Below are 22230 nucleotides of genomic sequence, written 5' to 3'. Positions count from 1 at the left end.
AATTGGATTTAAAGTGATGTAGTAGAGAGTTGATATAACTTAAATAAGATGATGTGATATAAATAAGATAGTGACTTTTTGACTTATTTTCAAGATCCCAAACTTGCCTTAATTTTAAAACTTTTTACATATACATATATATATATATATATATATATTACTATCCATTCGGCCCAACCCGACAAAAGTGTCTTCACTTCCATTTTCACACACAGTGAAAACCCGGCATGTGTTTATTTTTTTTTTTTTTGGTGAATCTTCTAATCCACTGACTCGCTGATGAGAAACCAAACTCGCAAAAATTCCCAGCGGTAACATTTTCAATCTAGACAATCTGGGTCTTTCACACATCTTTACATATTTATAATCATATAGTAAGAGATTCTATGCTTATATTTTGGTTTTCAGGCAACCCATAAATCTAAAGTCAAATGTTCAATTCTTGAGAATTCCATTGTTGAGAAAAATCTTAATTTGTGGGTTCAATTTAGTTTTGTTGTTCGTTCAAAGCTTCATATACATTTTGCAAGAGAAAAAGTAGAGATATTGAAAGTTGAGATTGGTTATGTTATATAGTGCAACAAGTATGTGTATATATAGGGTGCTATGTTTAGGCTTAGGGTTTTGAAACTCTTTTTCTTGATGTTGGGGGTCAAATGGTTGTAACCATGGCTTCTCTGGCTTCCCCGGTGAGTTTGGGAAGCTCGGGTGCAAGTTCATCTGGGAATTTCGAAAGATCATTTTCAATGGTTCAGAGAGTTTATTTTTCTAGAAATGTTCATAGTTTTCACGGAATTTTGGTTAAAAAGAGATGGGGGTATGTGGGGGTCTGTAGATATTCGGTAACAACCGATTATATAGCTGATCAAGGGACTTGTGCATTGCTTGATTCAACATTTAGGGGCAGGAAAGGTGATAATTCTAATATTGTTCTCAAGGCGGCTCCGAAGGCAGTATTGAAATCCGGGTCTAAAGCCAAATCCCCTTTAAACATTAACTCAGTGCCTTGGGACCCTTCAAAATTTAGTGGGGATTCTGATGATGATGAAGAGAGAAATAAGGTGATTGAGTCATTGGGAGAGGGATTAGAAAAGGCAGAGAAATTAGAAACTAGTAAAAGAGTGAGTGTATCAGTTAGTAAACCGTTGACAAATACAAGTACTGACCGAAGAAATGGAAAACAAGTTAACTCAATAGATGGTCGGAAGTCCAAGAATGCGAAGAGTGTGTGGAGGAGAGGGAACCCGGTGGTTAGCCTAAAAAAAGATGTTAAGGAGTCTCCTAAAATTGAGAAGGTTCAGAAACGGGAATCAAGGGTAGAGGGAGTGGGTAAGGTTCAGTCTCAGGTTGTTTCTCCTCTAAGACCACCTCAACCACCGGAAAAGGTTCAACCAAAATTACAAGCAAAACACTTTGTAGCTCCACCACCTGTGGTCAAGAAACCTACTACTATCTTGAAAGATGTTGGGGTGTCTCCGAAGACAACAACAACTGATGGAGCTGATTCTGCTGAAAAAACGAAAGTTCACAAACCAATATTGGTTGACAAATTTGCATCAAAGAAGCCTGTTATTGATCGTTTGATTGCTGAAGCAGTATTAGCACCTTTGAAACCTGGAAAAGGTATTGTCCCTGGAAAGTGTAAAGATGAGTTTCGGAAGAAAAGTGGTGCATCTGGTGGGTCACGGAGGCATATGGCTGATAATGTTGAGATTCATGATGAGGAGGCCTCAGAACTCGATGTTTCGATTCGGGGTGCTACCACAGCACGAAAGGGAAGGAAATGGAGTAAGGCAAGTCGGAAGGCAGCTAGACTCCAGGCTGCTAAAGATGCTGCTCCTGTTAAAGTAGAAATTTTAGAGGTTGGTGAAAAAGGTATGTTGACTGAGGAGTTAGCCTACAATTTGGCTATCAGTGAAGGTGAAATTCTTGGGTATCTATACTCCAAGAAGGGGATAAAACCTGATGGGGTGCAAACACTTGACAAACACATGGTGAAGATGATTTGTAAAGAGTATGAGGTGGAAGTCATAGATGCTGCCCCCACTAGAGTGGAGGAAATGGCGAGAAAGAAGGAAATTATCGATGAAGATGACCTGAAAGGTCTGGAAGACAGGCCTCCCGTCCTTACTATAATGGGTCATGTGGACCATGGGAAGGTAAGGAAAAGCATGTCTTTGTTCACTTTCTTTTCTAGTCCATCTTTGTTCTTTTCCTTATTACTGCCCATTTTTCGAAAGCAAAAGATATTTATTGAATTTTCTGAAGCCAGCTTTGGCTAATTTCTTGTTGTTGTCAACTGGGCAGACAACGCTACTGGATTATATACGGAAGAGCAAGGTATATTCAGAAGCTTAATTGTCTTGATGTTTTATTTCAATTCATTAGCAACTGATGCCCAGAGTCGATTTTACGGTTGCAAGAATATGGTCATGTTTGGTTTAATTAGAATATGTTTTAAATTTTTTTTTTTTCTAAAAAACTAAAAATTGTTTTCGTGAAAAAAATGAAAAATCTTAGGTAGCGTTTGGTAGAGCTTTCTAAATATGATTTGAGAATAGGAATTGTATTTTGAATTTGTGAGTTTTGGAATTATGATTTGAGTGTGGAAAATTTGTTTGATGAATGAGTTTTGAATTGAGTAGGAAATTTTTGATGTGACATATGATATTTGATACAAAAACTTACAACTCATAACTAAACACACAATTCAAAATTCTATTAAAGCTCATAAAATTTTTTAAAAAATTCGGAAAATATTTTTTGTTGAATATATAAAAATTAACATAAAAAAAAATAAAAAAAAATTGCACTGTTCTGATCAACTGGCCGAACGACCGGTTAGTCCAAATTTTCCCGCCTTTGACCGAGTTTTCAAAAGTGAGCATTGAATTAATTTTTGAAAGCTGCAAACAAACACCACGTGAGAACCAATGACTGGAACTAAAGTTTCAAAACTCAAACAAACAGAGCCTTAGCATTTTTATGTAGTTTTTTTTATTTTTTTAAATCTTTTTGGAGGGCATAAATAATTTTTAAAAATTCAAAAATATATTTTTGATGTTTATTTTTGTTAAACTAGTTTCTATTTAAAAAAAATAAAAAATAAATTCATAAAATAATTTCAGAAAACCAAACCAAACATGGCCTATGTTTTTCTAGTTACTTTTCCCTTACAACTTTATACTTCATTATGCTTTATGGTAGAGTGACTATCTATGAAACATATCATGTTCCGATACCTACATCATATTCTAGATTGGATTGGTATTTGAGGCATGCTCAATTCATCTGGAAATTACAATTCAAAGTTTCGCCTGACTGGTGGATTATACAGGTAGCTGCCTCTGAAGCTGGTGGGATTACCCAAGGAATTGGGGCATATAGAGTGCTGGTACCTATTGATGGCAAGTTGGAACCATGTGTTTTTCTTGATACTCCTGGACATGAGGTAACTTCTTTCTCCGTTTGTTGTTCTAACTTTGGATTTCTTTGCCAGATATGTGTAGTTCTCTCTGTCTATCTCGTTGGATAGTTTGTGGATTTGTTTAATTCCTGTTTGAGCTTCTAGTTACCCTTTGGTTGTGGGATGTTTTGTTTTGTTTGTGAACAATAACTTGCTCATTTTGTCTTCCCATGGGCCTGTTTGGTGCAGCTTCTTGCAAGCTAAAAGTTGATAATCAGAAACAGAAGCTAAAAACATCTTTCCTTGCTTCTCAATAATCAACTTTTTTAGCTTATTTAAGCTATTTGTGCCTCATAAGTTATAAGTGAAAGCTGCACCAAACACTGGCACAGATTTTTAATATGAAAAAAAAGCTATAAGCAGCCCCATAAACTGCACCAAACCGAGCCTATAGATGATATCTGTTATGTCCACTCCTGTAGGCATTTGGGGCAATGAGAGCTCGTGGAGCGAGGGTGACAGACATTGCTATCATTGTAGTGGCTGCTGATGATGGTATCCGTCCTCAAACAAATGAGGCCGTAGCTCATGCCAAAGCTGCTGGTGTACCTATTGTGATTGCCATAAATAAGGTATCTTAGTTAGATATACTGGCGCCTGGCTGTGCTTATAACCTGGCTGTGCTTATTGCTCCTCGTACATCACTCACTTTTGGTCCCATTCAATGTTGGTTCAAGAGTAGGAGACTCTCAGTTTTATTTTGTTATTCCAGATAGATAAGGATGGAGCTAATCCAGAACGAGTTATGCAAGAGCTTGCTTCAATTGGTTTAATGCCAGAGGATTGGGGTGGTGATGTCCCAGTGGTTCAGGTGTTTATACTACAGCTGCTCTAGTACAGCACATAGAATTGTATTTTTATATTGAAATGATGCTTTATACATTTTTGGTGATGGTTGTTGTCTTCTTGATGTCCTTTTAACAGATCAGTGCTCTTAAAGGGGAGAACGTAGATGAGTTGTTGGAAACCGTCATGCTGGTTGCAGAGGTAAGTTAAATTTTCTTGATGTGTTGACTTGCTGGTCTGGACATTCTTCATGGATGAAATCATGTTTCTCACTTTTTTTGTTGTTATAAATCCATCTACTTGTTCCTCCCCTCTCTCCTGGCCCCACAAAATTATTACTCAGAAATATTGATTTATGTGTTTGAAATATAGATATCTCGCAACAAATTCAATTCTGTATAGGCAGATTATTAATAGTTATTTTTTGCTTCCTAATATGCTATACAAGTGTCTGATTGGGTGCATGTTCATTTAAATTTGTTAGAATTTACCAATTTACTCCTCCACCTACCATCTCCACTAGCACCCACTTCACCTACCACCTCCACTACACTACACCTACTACCCAAACCCTCTCCTATATAATGCCACTCTGATTTGTAATACAACACATCAAACAATCAATCAATAATAAATACATCAATTTTAACATGGTATCAGAGCAAGGTTAAGAATTTAGTATTTTTCGCTTCACCGGCGGGTGGCAACCTCGGCTTGGCCGCCCGCCGGACCTCAACCTAGTCTGCTGAAATTTTCTACACATAGCATCGAGTTCTTTGCCTCAACTTCTACATCTTCGCCTGCTGCCTAATCTTCTTTTCATCCAATGACGCTGTCCCTACATTCATCCAAGAACGATTCATCTTCATCCGAGACACTTCCCACAACGCTTATCGAGCTTCATCATATGTCATTTCCTCCCTCATTGTCTACCTCCCCTTTTTTTGCCATTCAAGGTTTCACATTCGCTGCGATCACCCATTTCATACTTCATCTCCGAAGCAGTCTCATTAACTTCTGGCTCATCCTTTATGCCTCGCTGATCACTACTAACGCTTACGTGATGCTCGTTAGTGCACTTGTTCCGAGTTACATCACTGGTTACGCAGTCGTGATCGCCACAACAGCTCTTTTCTTCCTCACTTGCGGCTTCTTCTTGAAGGCGTCTCAGATACCCAAGTACTGGGTGTGGCTCCATTACATTTCTGCAATCAAGTACCCATTTGAGGCCATGCTAACAAACGAGTTCAAGGGTAAGCAATGCTATTCTGGCAACGCAGCAGATCTTTCGCCTGGTCCTTTGGGAGCATTGAAGATCGGCAGCAGCACACGGGGGCATAGAGCGGACCAATCTCTCTCTCTTTCGGCACCTCACAGACCCATGTATCACACAACAAACAGTTTTTAATCAACCCACTCCCTCTCTCTCTGGTCTTTTTTTTAATCCACCCACTTCCTCACTTTGCATCCACCGCCCCACTTTTCCTGAACCTCAATTTTTTATCTTAAAAAAAAAAAACAACTTTCTTTTTATTTTAATCTTCCCATTCCCTTTTCTCCTTATTATTCTATCCCCTTTTCCATTCTCCATCCCACACCATTATCACACATCCACCGCCCACATCCCCCACTTCTTTATACCTATCTTTTCTTTTATTTTATTATATATATATATATATATATATATTAAAATAATCAATCATACCATCAAACCCCTCTGCTGGTTCCACGCATGTGGGCTTGTCCCCTCTTATTATTATTATTATTATTATTATTATTAAACAAAAAAAAAAAAAAAAAAAAAAAAAAACTTGCACAATACACTCATTTTATTCATATCAGGATCAACTCCGATCACCATTTTACATAAAAAAAAAAAAAAAAAAAAAAAAAAAACAAACAAACAACCTCATCCACAGGCGGAATTTTTCTACTCTACTCTACTGCCGGTCTCTTCTTTTTGCCTCCGTCCTGGACAGTCCTTACCAGTGCTGCCTCCGTGTTTCCCGCTCCACTGGGCACGATCACTACCCCCTGCTCCTCCACTGCAGCATATGGCGGCCCTCCAAATCGGAACATCACGGTGGCCTTCCGCTTCAGCTCCTTGTTTTCTGCCCTTAGCACGCTTATCTCTGCTCGCGCATCCTTATACATGCGTTGGAGCAGAGCCAGCTGGGAGTTTAAATGCTGCACCTCATTTGTTCTACTCTGCAGCCGGTTCGACAAATTTGTGACCGCCGTCATGCTTTCCACACATGCCTTCAAAGTATATTGATTGGCCTCCACATCCGTTTGCACTGCCATTTTTTGCTCCACCGACTGCATCGGAAAATTCAACGGAGCAAACCCCGTGTTGTTTGGTTGAGGTTCACGGGACACCGCACCAGTTATCTCTCTTGTGGACTCGTTGAGGTCGGGAAAGAGAGTAAGCAGAGGGCGGGACGAAGAGGCCATTTTCTCAGACAACAGAGTGTTACAGAATACCTCTCTCAGAAATCTCTCTCAGAAACTCTCAGAATATCTATCGCAAGTTTTTTGTCTCCGCCTCAGCCTCAGCCTCAGCCTTCGTCTTATAGCCGAGGCAGCCACGCGCATCGCGCGCCTCTTGACGCCCGACAAACTGGCACGCCTTTTCATGGCACATCTTTTGATAAAGTGGACACGTCTTTTGATGGCACGCCTTTTGATGGCACGCCTTTTTAAAAAAAATTGAGCGCACCTTTTGAGGATGCGATTTTTTATGGGTCCGACAAGACTCTGTAAACTGTCCCGACATTGATTCCGGTTAGTTTCTACAAGGGTCCAGCAAGACTCCGTAAACTGTCACAACATTGTCTTCTACAACGGTCCGACATGACCCCATAAACTGTCTTCTACAACGGTCCGACATGACCCCATAAACTGTCTTCTACAACGGTCCGACATGACCCCATAAACTGTCTTCTACAGCGGTCTGACACCGCCATCCAGTGTCCTCTACACCATTATGACACCACTATACCGTGTCCTCTACAACGTTATGACACCCCCATACAGTGTCCTCTACAACGTTATGACACCCCCATACAGTGTCCTCTACACCCTTATGACACCACCTTTCAGTGTCTTCACCAACGGTCTGACACGACCATACAGTGTCTCCTATCCTTTTTTTTATTTTTATGTATTTTCTTGTTTTGTAACTCTCTCCAAACTCAAGTTGGTTAGTTTCTATCCTCCTTGAGTTTGCGGGGGGCTGTTAGAATTTACCAATTTACTCCTCCACCTACCATCTCCACTAGCACCCACTTCACCTACCACCTCCACTACACTACACCTACTACCCAAACCCTCTCCTATATAATGCCACTCTGATTTGTAATACAACACATCAAACAATCAATCAATAATAAATACATCAATTTTAACAAAATTGCATCTCTATTTGTCGTTCTATTGTTCATCTGAAAGACCATGACCATACTGATTTACAATTTCTCCAGAATAATGACTCTAGATTATGAGATTGGAGGCAAGAAAAACTGTAAATGACTCAATGAGTAGCTTGTAGATTTTCACATATGCAAACGTAGTTTCCCTTTTTGCCATCTGCGGAAATTCCTGCAAATAGAATACTAACTATTTTTCTTGCTTGTATATTCTCATGAATGAACAAATTAGTTAAGATGCTTAACTAGTTAAGAAAGGAAAGCTCCCAAATCCTGAATTTGATTTTATCTTATACAAGTTAATCTATGTTACATGGACTCGTCACTTTGGGGCGAAGTACCCGTGTCGACACGACACGACACGGGTGCGGGTGTGAGATCTGTGTCGGATTCACCTCGTCTCTCTCGGACACGGCACTTTACAAACAGCAAAGAAATGGAAGAGGAGCACTTTACAGACAGCAAAGAAATGGAAGAGGAGAAAGGAAGAGAACCTGGTCACTGTTGGCTTCGATCATCGATCACGATTAGGGCTCTCACTATTGATCACGATCGTCTTCGTCTAGGGCTTCGATCACTGTCGATCTCGACCTCGAGCTCGATCGTCTTCGTCTCTCTCTTCGTTTCTGCTTCTCTCTCTCTCTTCGTCTCGTCTCTGCTTCTCTCTCTCTCTCGTCTCTCAATCTGTTCTCTCTCTTCGCCTCTGATTTAATGATCATATATATTGATCATATATAATATATATAATATAATTTATATAATTTATCATATATAATAATAATTTTTATAAATTATTAATCATATTACATTTGCATTAATATATAATATATAGTATGAATTACATTAATATAATAATATGTAATATTACTCATCTAAAAAAAATTATATAATACAATAGATATTATATAAATTATATAGATATTATATAATAATTATTGTATAACATATAAGATATTTATAAGATAATATATACTTATATATATTAATAAAAATAAATAAACACATATATGTAAAATAATTATTTGTTATTTATATAATATAACTCATCTTAATAACTATATTTAAAATATATATATATATATATTTAACGTATCCCCGTACCCGTATCCAAATTTGGATACATATCCACGTATCCTTAATTTTTAATTTTGAAGTGTCCGACCCCTAGATACGCACCCACACCCGATCCTCGTACCCGCGTCCGTGTAACTTAGAAGTTAATTACTTTGGTTTGTTGCTATTTGACATTTGTACAAGGTTCTGATAATATAATTAGTAACAATCTTCTTTTTATTACGTGTGTTATCATTCACAACAACTAGTATTATAAAGTGACTTTTCTATGGTAAAAAATAGAGTGAGTTGTATTTTCATTTGTCTTGCCAACTCTTTCTTGATTTGTTTAAATGTGGATATGTACGAACAAATATTTTTTTTGGTTGTTTCATAAAAATGTAGCGTATTAATTCTTGGAATGTTAATGATAAATAGTTTATTTTTCTTGCTTCTTTGTCTGCTTTCTATGTCCCTAACTTACTGCTCTGTTTGTAATTGAAGTTGCAAGAGTTGAAGGCTAATCCTCATAGAAGTGCAAAGGGCACAGTAATTGAGGCTGGTCTTCATAAATCTAAGGGACCATTAGCTACATTCATTGTGCAGAATGGCACCCTTAAAAGAGGGGATATAATTGTTTGTGGTGATGCCTTTGGAAAGGTTTGCAAATACGAGCTAAACTTGGAAACATTTTTCTTTTTAAAAAGATAAAAGCCACTGCTTAACTTAGCATTGCCATGATGACTATTTTTCCCATTGTCAGGTTAGGGCTTTATTTGATGACAAGGGGAATCGTGTTGATGAAGCTGGACCTTCTTTACCTGTAGAGGTTCATAATTCTTTAACCTTTTCTAGTTTGTTATTTATTAAATACTTAGTCTTATAAATATTGTCTTTTCATGTTATAACTGATCACAAAGCAAGGGCTTGGTTGAGCATGACAACATTTGTGGCATTCCTTCTTGGACCAGAGTTAAGAATCTGAGTTCTCAGCTTGATTTCTATAAGTGATTCTTTCAATTGGAAAATTCCACATCATTAAGGGAGGGTTGTATATCTTGCCACTTGAGATCATTGGTGATAAATTTTCATAATTTCCCATATTTGAGAGCCATAATAATTTCTGCTTAATTAATACATAGGGGGTGTTTGTTTAAGCTTTTCAAAGCCAACTTATGGCTTTTAGCTTTGAAAAAGTTATTTTGGACTGTTTGGTTAAACTTATTTCAAACAGCTTCTGATTCTAACAGCTTATTGTAACTCAAAAAAGTTGATTCTGAGAAGCTGCTCACCCCTTGCTTCTGATTATCAGTTTCTGCTGTGGACATGTTAATTTATGGTTATATCTTAAATTTTTTTATTTTTTATTTTTTTAAAAATAGAAAAAGACTCAAATGGACTATAGATTATTATTATTATTTTTTATGAGAAATGTAGATAAACAAAAAATAAAAATTAATTGAAAAAGCTATTTCACAGCTTATTTAATAAACACTACTCAGCAACTTAAATCTATAATCCAACAGTTACACCAAACAGATTAACAACTTCTGATTAAAGTCATAATCTATAATCTGTTAAGCTATAATCTATAAGCTGTTTTAACAGCTATACCAAACGGGGCCATAATCTACTTTGATTTCCCTGTATGAGGCCATGTGCTCAGCTCAACATTATCTTCCAGACTCTTGAAGTCATTGTTTTTGGGGTTATTTATATGATATAATAAAGAGCACGGAGATGCAAAATCATGCCTGTCCATGAACCTTGCTTAGTTTTATGACAGTGACACACAGAAGATATGAATAACCAGCCGTCTTATCCCTGTATCACTTTATAGCATGTCGTTGATTACTGATGCCAATTCTAAGTTGAAACTAAATTGAGAGTTACCTCTCGGTCAAAAGGTTGTGGGCCTATTGGCATTCATTGGACAGTAGATCTCGCCTCATGCTTTCTCATATGATTTTTTTGCTTGAATTTTTCTGGAATGTTTAACTGATAGGACTTCAGTAATTGAACATATACGTTGAAGTATAATTAAAAATGGTGGTTTTGGGATCCCCCAAGAGACTTTCAAGGTTGTTAAGTGTGGTAGAATTGTTTGAAAATCAAGTTGTTTTATGTTGTAATGATAGGAAATAGATAAGAGGGTTCATGATGAAAAAAAGATATTTGATGAAGGTTCAATTCCATTTGGCCGTGTTTGGATGGAAAGAATCAAAGATATGGAAAGGGAATCCCGTATTAGTAGTCCCATCACTAGTTGTAAGATTTCCATGTCAGTTCAATTCATGTGTTCAAACTCAACCTATTAACGTTGAGGTTATAGGTGTTAGCATAATATATTATTATTTGGGTTATTATTTGTAATTATTCTATGTCCTAGGGCTCCCTTGTAATTATTAATCTTCATTAATATAAATAGGGGATGATATCTTAATCATTCCCTAATCTTGAATTTTCTAAAATCATCATGGTATCAGAGTCACAACCCTAAATCCTTCCACCACACCCGTCAGCCACCCTAACCCCACCACACAGGCACCACACAGCTACCTATTTAGTTTCGGTAGGTGTAACTCCTTTCCCTAGCCCTGTCGGCTACTACCGGAGGGCTTCTTGGCCCAGTCGATCCCTGTTAAAGCCTGTCGGAGGCAGCCCTAGCCTCATTACTCGCTATCGTAGGCTACCCAGCCTTGCTGGTATCCTCTGACAGGCCTCTTGGCCTCGTCGCCTCCACTTTCAAGACTTGTGATTGACACTAGTTTTGTTGAGGGTTTGGTAATACAGTATCTATGGCAGATTTCACCGGTGTGTCCACTACTTCTTAGACACCTAGGAGTGAGTTTCCCTATACCTACTACTATGACTGATAACTCCAACCCTAGTCTTAAAATCACTACCTCTCTATTTAATGGTAGGAACTATCTCGCATAGTCATAGAGTTTGACTATGTTTTTGAAGAGTAGAGGGAAGATGGGGTATGTAGATGGCATGATACCGACACTCAGCACCACTGACTCGAGTTATGACCAATGGGAGATTACCAACTCTTTGATTATGGATTGGCTTATTCATTCGATGGTTCCAGAAATTGGTGAGAGCTACTTGTCTATGAAGACTGCCCAGGATGTTTGGGATGCTGTGGTTGCCACCTATTCCCGCAAAGGGAATTTCTCATAGGCATTTGAGTTGCGCCGCTCTATTGAAAGCTCTGTTCAGGAGGAGCAAACTGTTCTTCAATACTTCACCTTCCTTACCAACGGCTGGAAATGCCTTGATTACCTGCAGGACTATAAGCCTGTTTGCACCGCTGATTCAGTCGGGAACAGGAAGTTCATCGCACAAGAATGGGTCTTCAAGTTTCTGGCGGGCCTCAATGTGGAGTATAATCCAGTTAGGAGTCGAGTTTTGGGTATGGACATTCTTTCTTCACTTTAGGAGGCATTTGCCTATGTACAGAATGAGAAGAGTCGCTGGTCTGCTATGATGTCCCGTCTCTACTGACCGCTCAGCATTACTGTCTACCCCTCGAGATGGCTTCAGCCTGACTCCCATTCCTCCGTTTGTAGCCAAGGAGTCTATATTCTGTGATTACTGTAAAAAGCTACGGCATACTCGTGAGACATGTTGGAAGCTTCATGGGCCTCCATCCGGGGATCGAGGTGATTGGTCTGGTTCTAGAGGAGGTCGGTCAGGCTAGTCTCAAGGATGTGGCTCCCATCCACGGGGTCATCAGTCTAGTGCCATTGATACACTTGATGTTATTTCCGCTTTCGTTGGCCAGGCTTCTGATGGTCTCTGTGGCATGACAACCCATGAGCTTGAGGATGTTTTCCGTCGCTTGCTAGATCGCCGGTCTTTTACTGTTCTCAGTACATCTTTCTCGTCGTCTGTCCGCTTAGGTAACTTAGCATTTTCTCCTTGTGTTTTCTTATCTCATAAGTTTTTGCTCTGGATTATTGATTCTGGTGCCTCAGATCATATGGCTGGATCCTCTGACATTTTCTCTGCCTATAAGCTCTCTTCAGGTCAGGACAAAGTTAGGATTGCCGATGGTACTGTTTCTTCCATTTCTGGGAAAGGTTTAGTCCATGTTACTCTTACCATATCTCTATCTTCTATTCTCTATGTTCTCAATTTTTCTATTAACCTGTTCCTTGAGTCGTATTACCCAGGATTTGAATTGTAGTGTGACGTTTTTTCTTGATCATTGTCTTTTTCAGGACCTTGTCATGAGGAGGATGATTGGCAGTGGTAGTGCAGCAAATGGTCTCTACTTCCTGGATCAACTGGACAAGCTTGCTCATTCTTCCATCACGAGTCCTACTACCCAAGATGATTTATGGCTGGGGCATCGGCGTCTTAGACATCCTTCTTTTATTTACTTAAACATTTATTTCCATCTGGTTTCGCAAACAATAATAATGTGTCTGAGTTTCTTTGTGAGTCTTGTCAACTTGGAAAACAACACAGAGCTTCTTTTGCTCCCAGTTTTGATAAAAGTTTAGTTCCTTTTTCATTAATACATTCTGATATTTGAGATCCTTTTCGTGTTATGTCTGTGAAAGTTCATTGATGGTTTGTTACATTTATTGATGATTTTTCTCGTACTACTTGGGTGTATCTCATGAAAGACAAGAGTGAAGTTTTTTCTGTGTTCTACAATTTTCATAAGATGATTTGTACTCAGTTTGGAGCCACTGTCAAAATATTCCGTTCTGATAATGGGGGTGAATACATAGATTCTGGGTTAGGGCAATATTTTTCTCCTTATGGCATTATCCATCAGACCTCTTGCACCAATACCCCTCAACAAAATGGGATGGTGGAACGCAAGAATCGCCATCTTCTTGACATGGCTCGGTGCATGTGTTTTTTTATGAGTGTGCCTCGATCCTACTGGGGCAATGCTGTTCTCATCGCTGTCTATCTTATTAATCGTCTTCCTACCCAGGTCTTGCAAAAACAAGCTCCTCTTCAAGTCCTCCTAGGTTCCGAGTCCTTGTTTTCTATTCCTTCCAAAATATTTGGCTGTGTCTGTTTTGTCCATAATCACTCTCCTACTCGTGATAAGTTGGACCCTCGCTCCCTCAAATGTGTTTTTCTTGGTTACTCTCCTACTCAAAAAGGGTATAAGTGTTACCACCCTCCTTCTTGTAAGTGATTTGTGTCCATAGATGTCACTTTCTTTGAGTCCTAGTTCTATTTCTTGTCCTCTTTGGTGTCACAGTCCTCCCTTCAGGGGGAGCCTTGGTGTGAAGTGATTCCTGTTGTGGAACCAGTTGTTCTTGTACCACCACCTCCTATTGGGACTACAGAACTCAATGTCACCAAGGATAAGGAAGGGCAAGTGTACGTCAGTGACAAAGACAAACAGAAAGTTAACTGGATACAAGAGACCATTTCTGCTTCTCCATTGCCATCTCCTGCTTCTGATGAGAGTCTAGATAACTTTGAATCTCTTGAGTCCATTGATCTTGATGTTCCTATTGTCAAGAGAAAGGGTGTGAGATCTTGTACTCAGCATCCTATCTCAAATTTTGTGTCCTACTCTCATTTGTCATCCTCATATAGAGCATTTGTGTCAAATATTTCCTCTGTTAGCATTCCTAACCATTTTGCAAAATGCTCTTGCTACCTCTGAGTGGAAACTTGCCATGATTGAAGAAATGAAAGCACTTAGGAAAAATGATACTTGGGAATTGATTGAGTTACCTATGGGCAAAAAACCTGTGAGATGCAAATGGATGTATACTGTGAAATACAAAGAGGATGGTTCTATTGAGTGTTACAAGGCTAGACTTGTGGCAAAAGGGTTCACTCATACATATGACGTTGACTATCAGGAGACTTTTGCACCCATGGCTAAGATGAATTCAGTCAGAGTACTTCTCTCTCTAGCAGCTAATCTAGATTGGCCACTTCATCAGTTTGATGTAAAGAATGCCTTTCTCCATCGTGACCTCAAAGAAGAGGTATATATGGACATTCCTCCTGGTTTTAAGGATCATCACACAGAGGACAAAGTATGCAGGCTTTGGAAGTCATTATATGGTCTCAAACAGTCTCCAAGGACTTGGTTTGAGAGATTCACTCATGCTATGCTTAAATATGGCTTCAAACAAAGTCAGACAGATCACATCTTGTTTGTGAAACATTCCTCATGTAGTAAGACTACAACACTTATTGTTTATGTAGATGACATAGTTTTTACAGGCGATAATAGTGAGGAAATACCTCTATTGAATAAATATTTAGCCTGTGAGTTTGAAATCAAAGACTTGGGAAGCTTGAAGTATTTTTTGGGAATTGAGTTGTTCGCTCCAAGGATGGGATATTTATCTCATAGAGAAAGTATGTGCTTGACCTGTTGAAGGAAACTAGGATGTTTGATTGCAAGGCCTGTGACACTTCACTAGAAACCAATTAGAAATTGGGAAAAGATGAAGGAGGAGAGGCTGTTGATAGGGGGAGCTATCAGCGATTAATGGGTAAGTTCATTTACCTATCTCACTCTCATTCTGATATTGCTGTTGCTGTTAGTGTGGTTAGCCAATTTATGCATGCTCCTTATCAGATTCACTTCGAGACTGTCATGAGAATTTTGACGTACTTGAAATCTGCTCCTGATAAGGGTCGTTATTTTTCAAAGTATGATAATTTTCGTGTGGGAGTTTATACAGATGCTGACTGGGTTGGATCAGTAACTAATAGGAGATCGACTTCAGGGTATTGCAGCTTTGTTGAAGGCAACCTAGTTACTTGGAGGAGTAAGAAACAAAATGTAGTTGCCAGGTCAAGTGCAGAAGCTGAGTTTAGAGTTATGGCACAAAGGATGTGTGAGCTCTTATGGATCAAGTTATTGTTGAGTGATTTAGGTATTGATCAGATGGACTCCATATGGTTATACTGTGATAATAAAACCGCTATTAACATCGCTTACAATCCGGTTCAACATGACAGGACAAAGCATGTTGAGATTGATCGCCACTTCATTAAGGAGAAACTCACTAGTGGCACCATATGTACTCCCTTTGTGCAGTCTGGTGAACAACTTGCTGACATCCTCAGTAAGGGAGTTGGGAGTACGCCATTTCATAACATCTGAGGCAATCTGGGCATGAGAGATATCTTCGCACCAGCTTAAGGGGGAGTGTTAGCATAATATATTATTATTTGAGTTATTATTTTGTAATTATTCTATGCCTTAGGACTTTCTTGTAATTATTAATCTTCATTAATATAAATAGGGGATGATATCTTAATCATTCCCTAATCTCGAATTTTCTAAAATCATCAATAGGTTCAAATATGATGGCAACAACTTTGTGCAAATTATGCCAAAGGTAAAGTATGTACCTAATCTACTCCTCTCAGATACCATCCAATGGAACTAAACTGGGCGTACTTTTAGTTTTATTGGACTGATCTATTACTTGTCTAAATACACCCTCTTGATGTTTGATTATACTTCAGTTTGATAAGTTGTATATTACTTGGCTAAAGAAAACCTCTTGATGGTTGATTGTAAATTGCTTTCTCATCTAGAGAGGAAAATCACTAGTTAACCACTTTACACGCGACATTTCAATTGAAAAACTCTTCAAATTTTTTTGATCAGGAGCTATATTGTCCCCATAGTGTCATTTATGATGTGGAAAAAAAAAAAGCTCCTATTGAAAGGGATTCTTCTTTAACCAATCATACTATTATAGAAAAATAGAATTGTAAGCCATACTACAAACTCATGTACTTCGATGTAATTACTCTGATATTGTATCAAAATGATGAAGATGGTTCGTAACAAGATGTCCTGCTGTGATTAGTCATTGTTTGAAGGCACAAGAAGTTGTAAATGCTGAGACATAAGCTCCTAATGTACCTTGTAAAACCAAGTCTTGTGGCCATTTTAACTCATTCTTTGTTGAAGTTGCTTTCTCAACCATCAAAAAGTAGTCAAAATAAGTTATTTTATTTCGTGCTCTTATATGTGGTGTTATTTCTCTCTTGGTTCAAAGCTTTACTTACACATATCTGCTGTGTACTTTTTAGGTCATTGGATTTAATAATGTTCCAATTGCTGGCGATGACTTTGAGGTTGTTGGCTCCCTTGATGTTGCACGTGAAAAGGCAAAGGCACGTGCAGAGTCATTGCGAAATGAACGTATTTCAGCCAAGGCTGGGGAGGGGAAGGTTACACTTTCTTCCTTAGCTTCTGCAGTTTCAGCAGGAAAACAGTCCGAATTAGACTTGCACCAGCTGAATATCATTTTGAAGGTTGATGTTCAGGTATCTTTTTCTTTCTTCCGCACCCCTTTTTTTTTGGTATAGGCCTGAGTTGAGGAATCTGTATCTGTCGTAATTTTGAACAAAGATATGAAGAAACAAATTAACAAATGAAATTGAGTAAACTTTGGACAAGCTATGCCCGATTCCTCTCTCTAGAATGATCCAATTCATAGCAAAGTCCCTCAAGAAATGGATATGCCATGTAGCATATCCACCTCATAAATTCATGACGGAAAAATATTGAGACCCTTAAAAAGCCTCCCCTAATTTTACCCACAATGACATGGCATGGTAAATGTCAACTTTTGATTTATCACAAACTTTAACCACGTAAAACCTTGCTATGTCATTATGGGTGAATTGAGGGTGTCTAGCATTCCTTAAGAAACAATATGCCATTATACTCAATAGACCATTGGACTTAATAGAGTGGTATTAATCCACAGATTAAAGTATTCATAATGTTTTGAAATGGACATATTAAGCTCAAACATTTTGAGTGACTTAGATCAATTCATGCACATTGAATTCAAAATTATGGAAATTTTACTTGTCTGGCCTTTTACGATAACTTATGATCTAGCAAGAATTTAACCAATTTGAGTTTTCTACTATGTCAAATGTAGTTGACTATTGCAACATTATTAATGTCCATATGTTTTCGATGTAAATTTGTAGTGATTACATGTACGAGCACACTTGTCAGTCAACATTTCCTGTATCATGTTGGATGCCTCGATACAATTTAATTATTCATTCATCCTGGAGTTTTGTGTCCCTGCCATTAAGTTGAAATCTCTTTATCATAACTAGGGAACTATAGAAGCTGTAAGACAAGCCCTGCAGATGCTCCCACAAGAAAATGTCACTTTGAAATTCCTCTTGCAAGTGACCGGGGATATAAGCTCCAGCGACATTGATCTTGCATTTGCCAGTAAAGCCATTATTCTGGGATTTAATGTCAAAACACCTGGTTCTGTTAAGAGCTATGCGGACAACAAAGGTGTTGAGATTCGGCTGTATAGAGTTATCTATGACCTTATTGATGATGTGAGGAAGGCTATGGAGGGACTTTTGGTGCCTGTTGAGGTTAGTTTTGTTCACGTCTATCGGCTTTGATTTTTCATCGCAATTTATCTGGAAAATGAATTGTGGTGCATCTCTCTTCATGTTTCTGGTACACATTGCATGTGGGTGTCTATTGTGGCCTCAAGGTTCATTTAACCCTAAAATCGTAGATGTAGATCTTTGTCACTGGTGTTTCATTTAAGATATTTATGTAACAATTAATATATTAGAGAACATCACCAAAAAAAGAGGAAAAATAACTAAAAAATTGAAAGTCAGGTACATTTGGAGACTGTGTTCCTCTTTTCCTTTTGGTTGGCATGCCTTTTTGGTAATAAATATTTGACCGACCATAGGCATATTTCAAATTCCTTATTTTCTTGTGTTGACCATGTTTTCTTCCATCTTATGTTTTACTATATTCTTATCGAATTGTGAACTTAAAACAGTTTCCTCCTTATCTTTTCTATAGATTGCCGTAAGATAGTGTATTCATGCAAGAAGTTTTAAGGCTTTGCTGTTTTTTTTTTTTTTTTTTTTTTTTTTTTTTTTGGGTCTTATATGATATCTCTATAACTGAAGATTGAAAGTTGAGAACTGCTGTTTTTTCTTGACAGGAACAAGTAAAAATTGGTGTGGCAGAAGTCCGGGCCATATTTAGCAGTGGTAGTGGTCGTGTTGCTGGCTGCATGGTATCAGAAGGAAAAGTAGTAAAAGACTCTGGAATTTGGGTTTTAAGAAATGGAAAAACAGTATATGTTGGTATACTCAATTCTTTGAGACGGGTTAAGGAAATGGTGAAAGAGGTATGTATTTGTAGCTCTCGTCTTCTTTTCCCCCTTAAACCATTTTTATTTTTAATTTGTGTAAATTACAAATACATCCCCTGAGATTTGCTTAAAAACGATTTGTCTCATGTAGTTTTGGAAATTACATCCCGCCCCTTGAAGTTTCTAATTTCATAACAAATGACTCCTTTTATGAATTAATCATCAAGTCAATTAACAGTTTTTAATGATGTCAGAAATTTATTTCAATTAATATGACATGTAATTTTATTATTGTATATGAGAGCAATTAGAAATTTCATTTTTTCAGTTAATTTTGTTAAATAATAAAATTTGACAAGGGAGTATTTGTAATTTTTCAAACCACATGATAATCTGTAATTTAAGCAAACTAGTACATATATTTGGCCTTTCTTGTCGTTGTTGCTATATGTTTGAGCTTGCTTGATGCATGTTGTTATCTGGTTCTTGGTCATTTCGACTTCTTATTTGTTATCTGGTTCTTTGTCATTTGGTTGGTTCTTGTTCTTGATACATGTAGATTCCCATTCACTTGCGATGTAGAACTCACTGTAGTATTGACATGTAAATGTTATAAGAGTATGATAGGAAAGCAAATGTACAAGTTTTTTCACCCCTTCGTTTAGTAGATAAAGTGATGCATAATATACAGGAAAATCTCATTTGGAGAATTGCTGTTTGAAGCTTGGAGTGGGATACATATTATGTAAGGATTGGGCAATCTTGTCTTCATATCGAGTGGGATGTAGACCTTCTTGGATATATGAGGTTGTGAAGTGCTTCCCTTGGTGGCTTCTTAGCATGTAGGAATCATGCTTGGTAACTGCCATAATAAAATACCAGTGAGACAAAATGAACGAGGCTTGTGGGACCCCCATTCAGGTGTGCGAGTCTTATGTGATTCGTTCTATGTTCCTAGCAAAATTTATGACTGCCGTGATGATTGTATAAATGTTCAATGCATGGCCATTTGCTTATATCATAGTATCAACTTGGTTTCAGAAGTAAATTCTGTAAAGTGATTGGATACTAGGCAACTACCTTTTTATGATATGCAACTTTCTTGGATACTTAGCAGTAATCACCTATGAAGCACGGACACCCAAAACAGCTGATGTAGGCTTGTAGCAATGTCAGACGTGCCGGGAACATGTACGAAACACACCAGTTGGCATGTCTTTTTATTTTTTGGGGGACACCCTGAGTACACTCCACGGCCATGCAAACTAGTTTTTTCCCTCTTCTTTGGTGCTTTTTGATGGATGTTGGATGTTTATTACTTTTTTTTTTTTTTTAAATCTTTTTTATGGGTTATCTATTAATTATTTAAATCTAGTGAGTTTTTTTTTTAATTTTTTTTTAATATATATTTTTTTATATATTGAATAATTGAACTTGTGTTAGCTTTTGTTAATTTGTTTATTTATTTATTTATTTATTTTTTGTGGATAAATTTAGTTTTTGTTAAATTTGGTTGTTTATGGATATAATATAAATATACATAGCAAATACAAATATAAAATATATATATATATATATATATTTTAATTGCAGTATCTGTGTCCTTGTCCGGTAATCACTTTTTTGTCCATTGATGGCTTACTAATATTAGAAGCCTCAACCAATGGCATGGTTTGTCCATTGATGGCTTACTAATATTAGAAGCCTCAACCAATGGCATGGTGGTTCTATCGCCCATTGAAATTAATGTCATATTTCTTCTACCAATACTGGACACCACTCTTCTTCTCATTCCATTGTCTTGTTCATCATTTTTATCTTCTTCTTTCATGACAGATAAGTTGTCCTCTCAACAGGTAAATGCTGGACTGGAGTGCGGAATTGGGATGGACGACTTCGGTGATTGGGAGGAAGGGGATATTCTTGAGGCTTTCAACGTGGTGCAAAAGAAGCGGACGCTTGAAGAGGCATCAGCCACAATGGCAGCTGCACTTGAAGGAGCGGGAATTAAACTATAACTATATGGCTCCGGCTGATGCTTATTTTTTGTGTGTGTGGATCAGATGGCTGTTGCTCATTTGTCCGCGTGTTTTTGTCTCATGCAGAGGTGAGGTACGATCCATTCCCGGTATTTTGACATAACTCAGTAAATGTGATACGGATGAGAACCCTTTGATTTCAATCTGTCCCTAAATACTTGACGCGGAGGGTATAAGCTGACAAGAGTCTTGGTACATTTTTGTATGCTATTTCGCTGTAAATAGTAAATTATATCAGATTTCATCGCTGTAAATAGTAAATTATATTTTTTTGTAATAGGAACCCGGGCCATTCATTTAAATGATATGAAGATTCAAGTATGTTAACATTTGTATCGGTTAGAGTTAACTAGGGATGGCCACGGGACACGTTTGAAGCGGGTTTGTCATTTTTCGCCCCCGCCCTTGCTGACAAACTCCACCCCCGCTACGGGTGGAATTTTTCAACTCCACCCTGCCTCTGCGGATACTTGATATTTGCGGATATCTGATCATATTTTAAATAGTCAAAAGAATTAAGAACTATTTAAATTTTTAGCATACTAAATAATTTTTTTATTAATTTTCATATATGTATATAGTGAGACTTTTGAGATTATTATTTATTTATATTTAAATAAAATTATAGATTTTTAATATTATTTTCTTATATCTAATTATATTATATATACACATTATTAATTATATCGGGTTTGGATTGGGGGAAGTGATACTCGCCTCCGCCCCCATCCCCATCCCTGTCCCTGTCCTTGTCCCACCCCTGTTGTGGGTGACCAAAACATAATCCACCCCCGCCCCACAAAAGTGTGGGGTGGGTAAAATCCACCTTGGTTGGGTGGGTATGGGCAGCCCCTGCGGATCGGATTAAAATGGTCATCTCTAGAGTTAACAGTTGCACATGGAGAAATGTTGGGAAAAAAAAGAAGAGTTGATCAAATATTGATAGCTACGTAATCAGAGTACATTTGTCTTTAAAAACATGAATGATAAATATAATTTTAAGAACATATTGTTAATTTTGATTAAGATAGATATTATCCCATCATATGACAATTAATACCATATCAATTTAATTTTTGGGTAAAGTACTATTAAATCTTAAAATGTGATTTTATGAATTATTTAGTTTTTCTTTTTTTTCTTATAAACTCAAGAGTCCCATTAAAATGAAAATTACACAAAAAGGTGAGACTAGCATGTTTGAATTTAACACATGTGGACACTATAGAGGTTTTGAATTTTCTCTCATTCTAAAACAAATCTTACATTATGAATAAAAATGTAACACTTCAATATAATACTCCAATAACGAAACACTCTTATGT

General features: G+C 37.5%; 1 protein-coding gene across 4 annotated transcripts; it reads left to right on the top strand.

Moving 5' to 3' along the window:
* The first annotated feature begins 169 nt into the window (after positions 1-169).
* On the top strand, positions 170-21226 carry LOC114316631 (translation initiation factor IF-2, chloroplastic-like). 4 transcript variants are annotated; one of them, XR_014336377.1, is made up of 13 exons: positions 170-2159; positions 2308-2340; positions 3338-3451; positions 3889-4038; positions 4179-4277; positions 4391-4453; positions 9238-9393; positions 9497-9562; positions 16792-17028; positions 17842-18117; positions 18714-18902; positions 19558-19787; positions 20723-21226. XR_014336377.1 is itself a non-coding variant. In XM_082879731.1 (12 exons), the coding sequence occupies exons 1-12, from the start codon at positions 657-659 to the stop codon at positions 20882-20884; spliced, it is 3048 nt and encodes a 1015-aa protein (XP_082735857.1). In that variant the 5' UTR covers positions 170-656; the 3' UTR covers positions 20885-21226. The 4 variants fall into 4 exon arrangements, 3 of the variants coding, with proteins under 3 accessions (XP_082735857.1, XP_082735858.1, XP_082735859.1); XM_082879731.1 differs by lacking the exon at positions 19558-19787; XM_082879732.1 differs by lacking the exon at positions 19558-19787 and having other exon boundaries at positions 20703-21226.
* Positions 21227-22230: the final 1004 nt, after the last annotated feature.

This window comes from Camellia sinensis, chromosome 7 (genome assembly GCF_055761805.1).
Source record: "Camellia sinensis isolate YWXY chromosome 7, ASM5576180v1, whole genome shotgun sequence".
In the NCBI taxonomy this organism is placed as follows: domain Eukaryota; kingdom Viridiplantae; phylum Streptophyta; class Magnoliopsida; order Ericales; family Theaceae; genus Camellia; species Camellia sinensis.
Note: the sequence above shows the minus strand (reverse complement) of the source record. Positions and strands in the feature narration are given on the sequence as shown.

Excerpts from the sequence above, each read along its gene's own strand:
- LOC114316631 (XM_082879731.1), top strand. The coding sequence starts at position 657 with ATGGTTGTAACCATGGCTTCTCTGGCTTCCCCGGTGAGTTTGGGAAGC. Across the intron at positions 4,278-4,390 it reads GTGATGTCCCAGTGGTTCAG|ATCAGTGCTCTTAAAGGGGA; the intron begins GTGTTTATACTA and ends TCCTTTTAACAG. Across the intron at positions 18,118-18,713 it reads GACTTTTGGTGCCTGTTGAG|GAACAAGTAAAAATTGGTGT; the intron begins GTTAGTTTTGTT and ends TTTTCTTGACAG.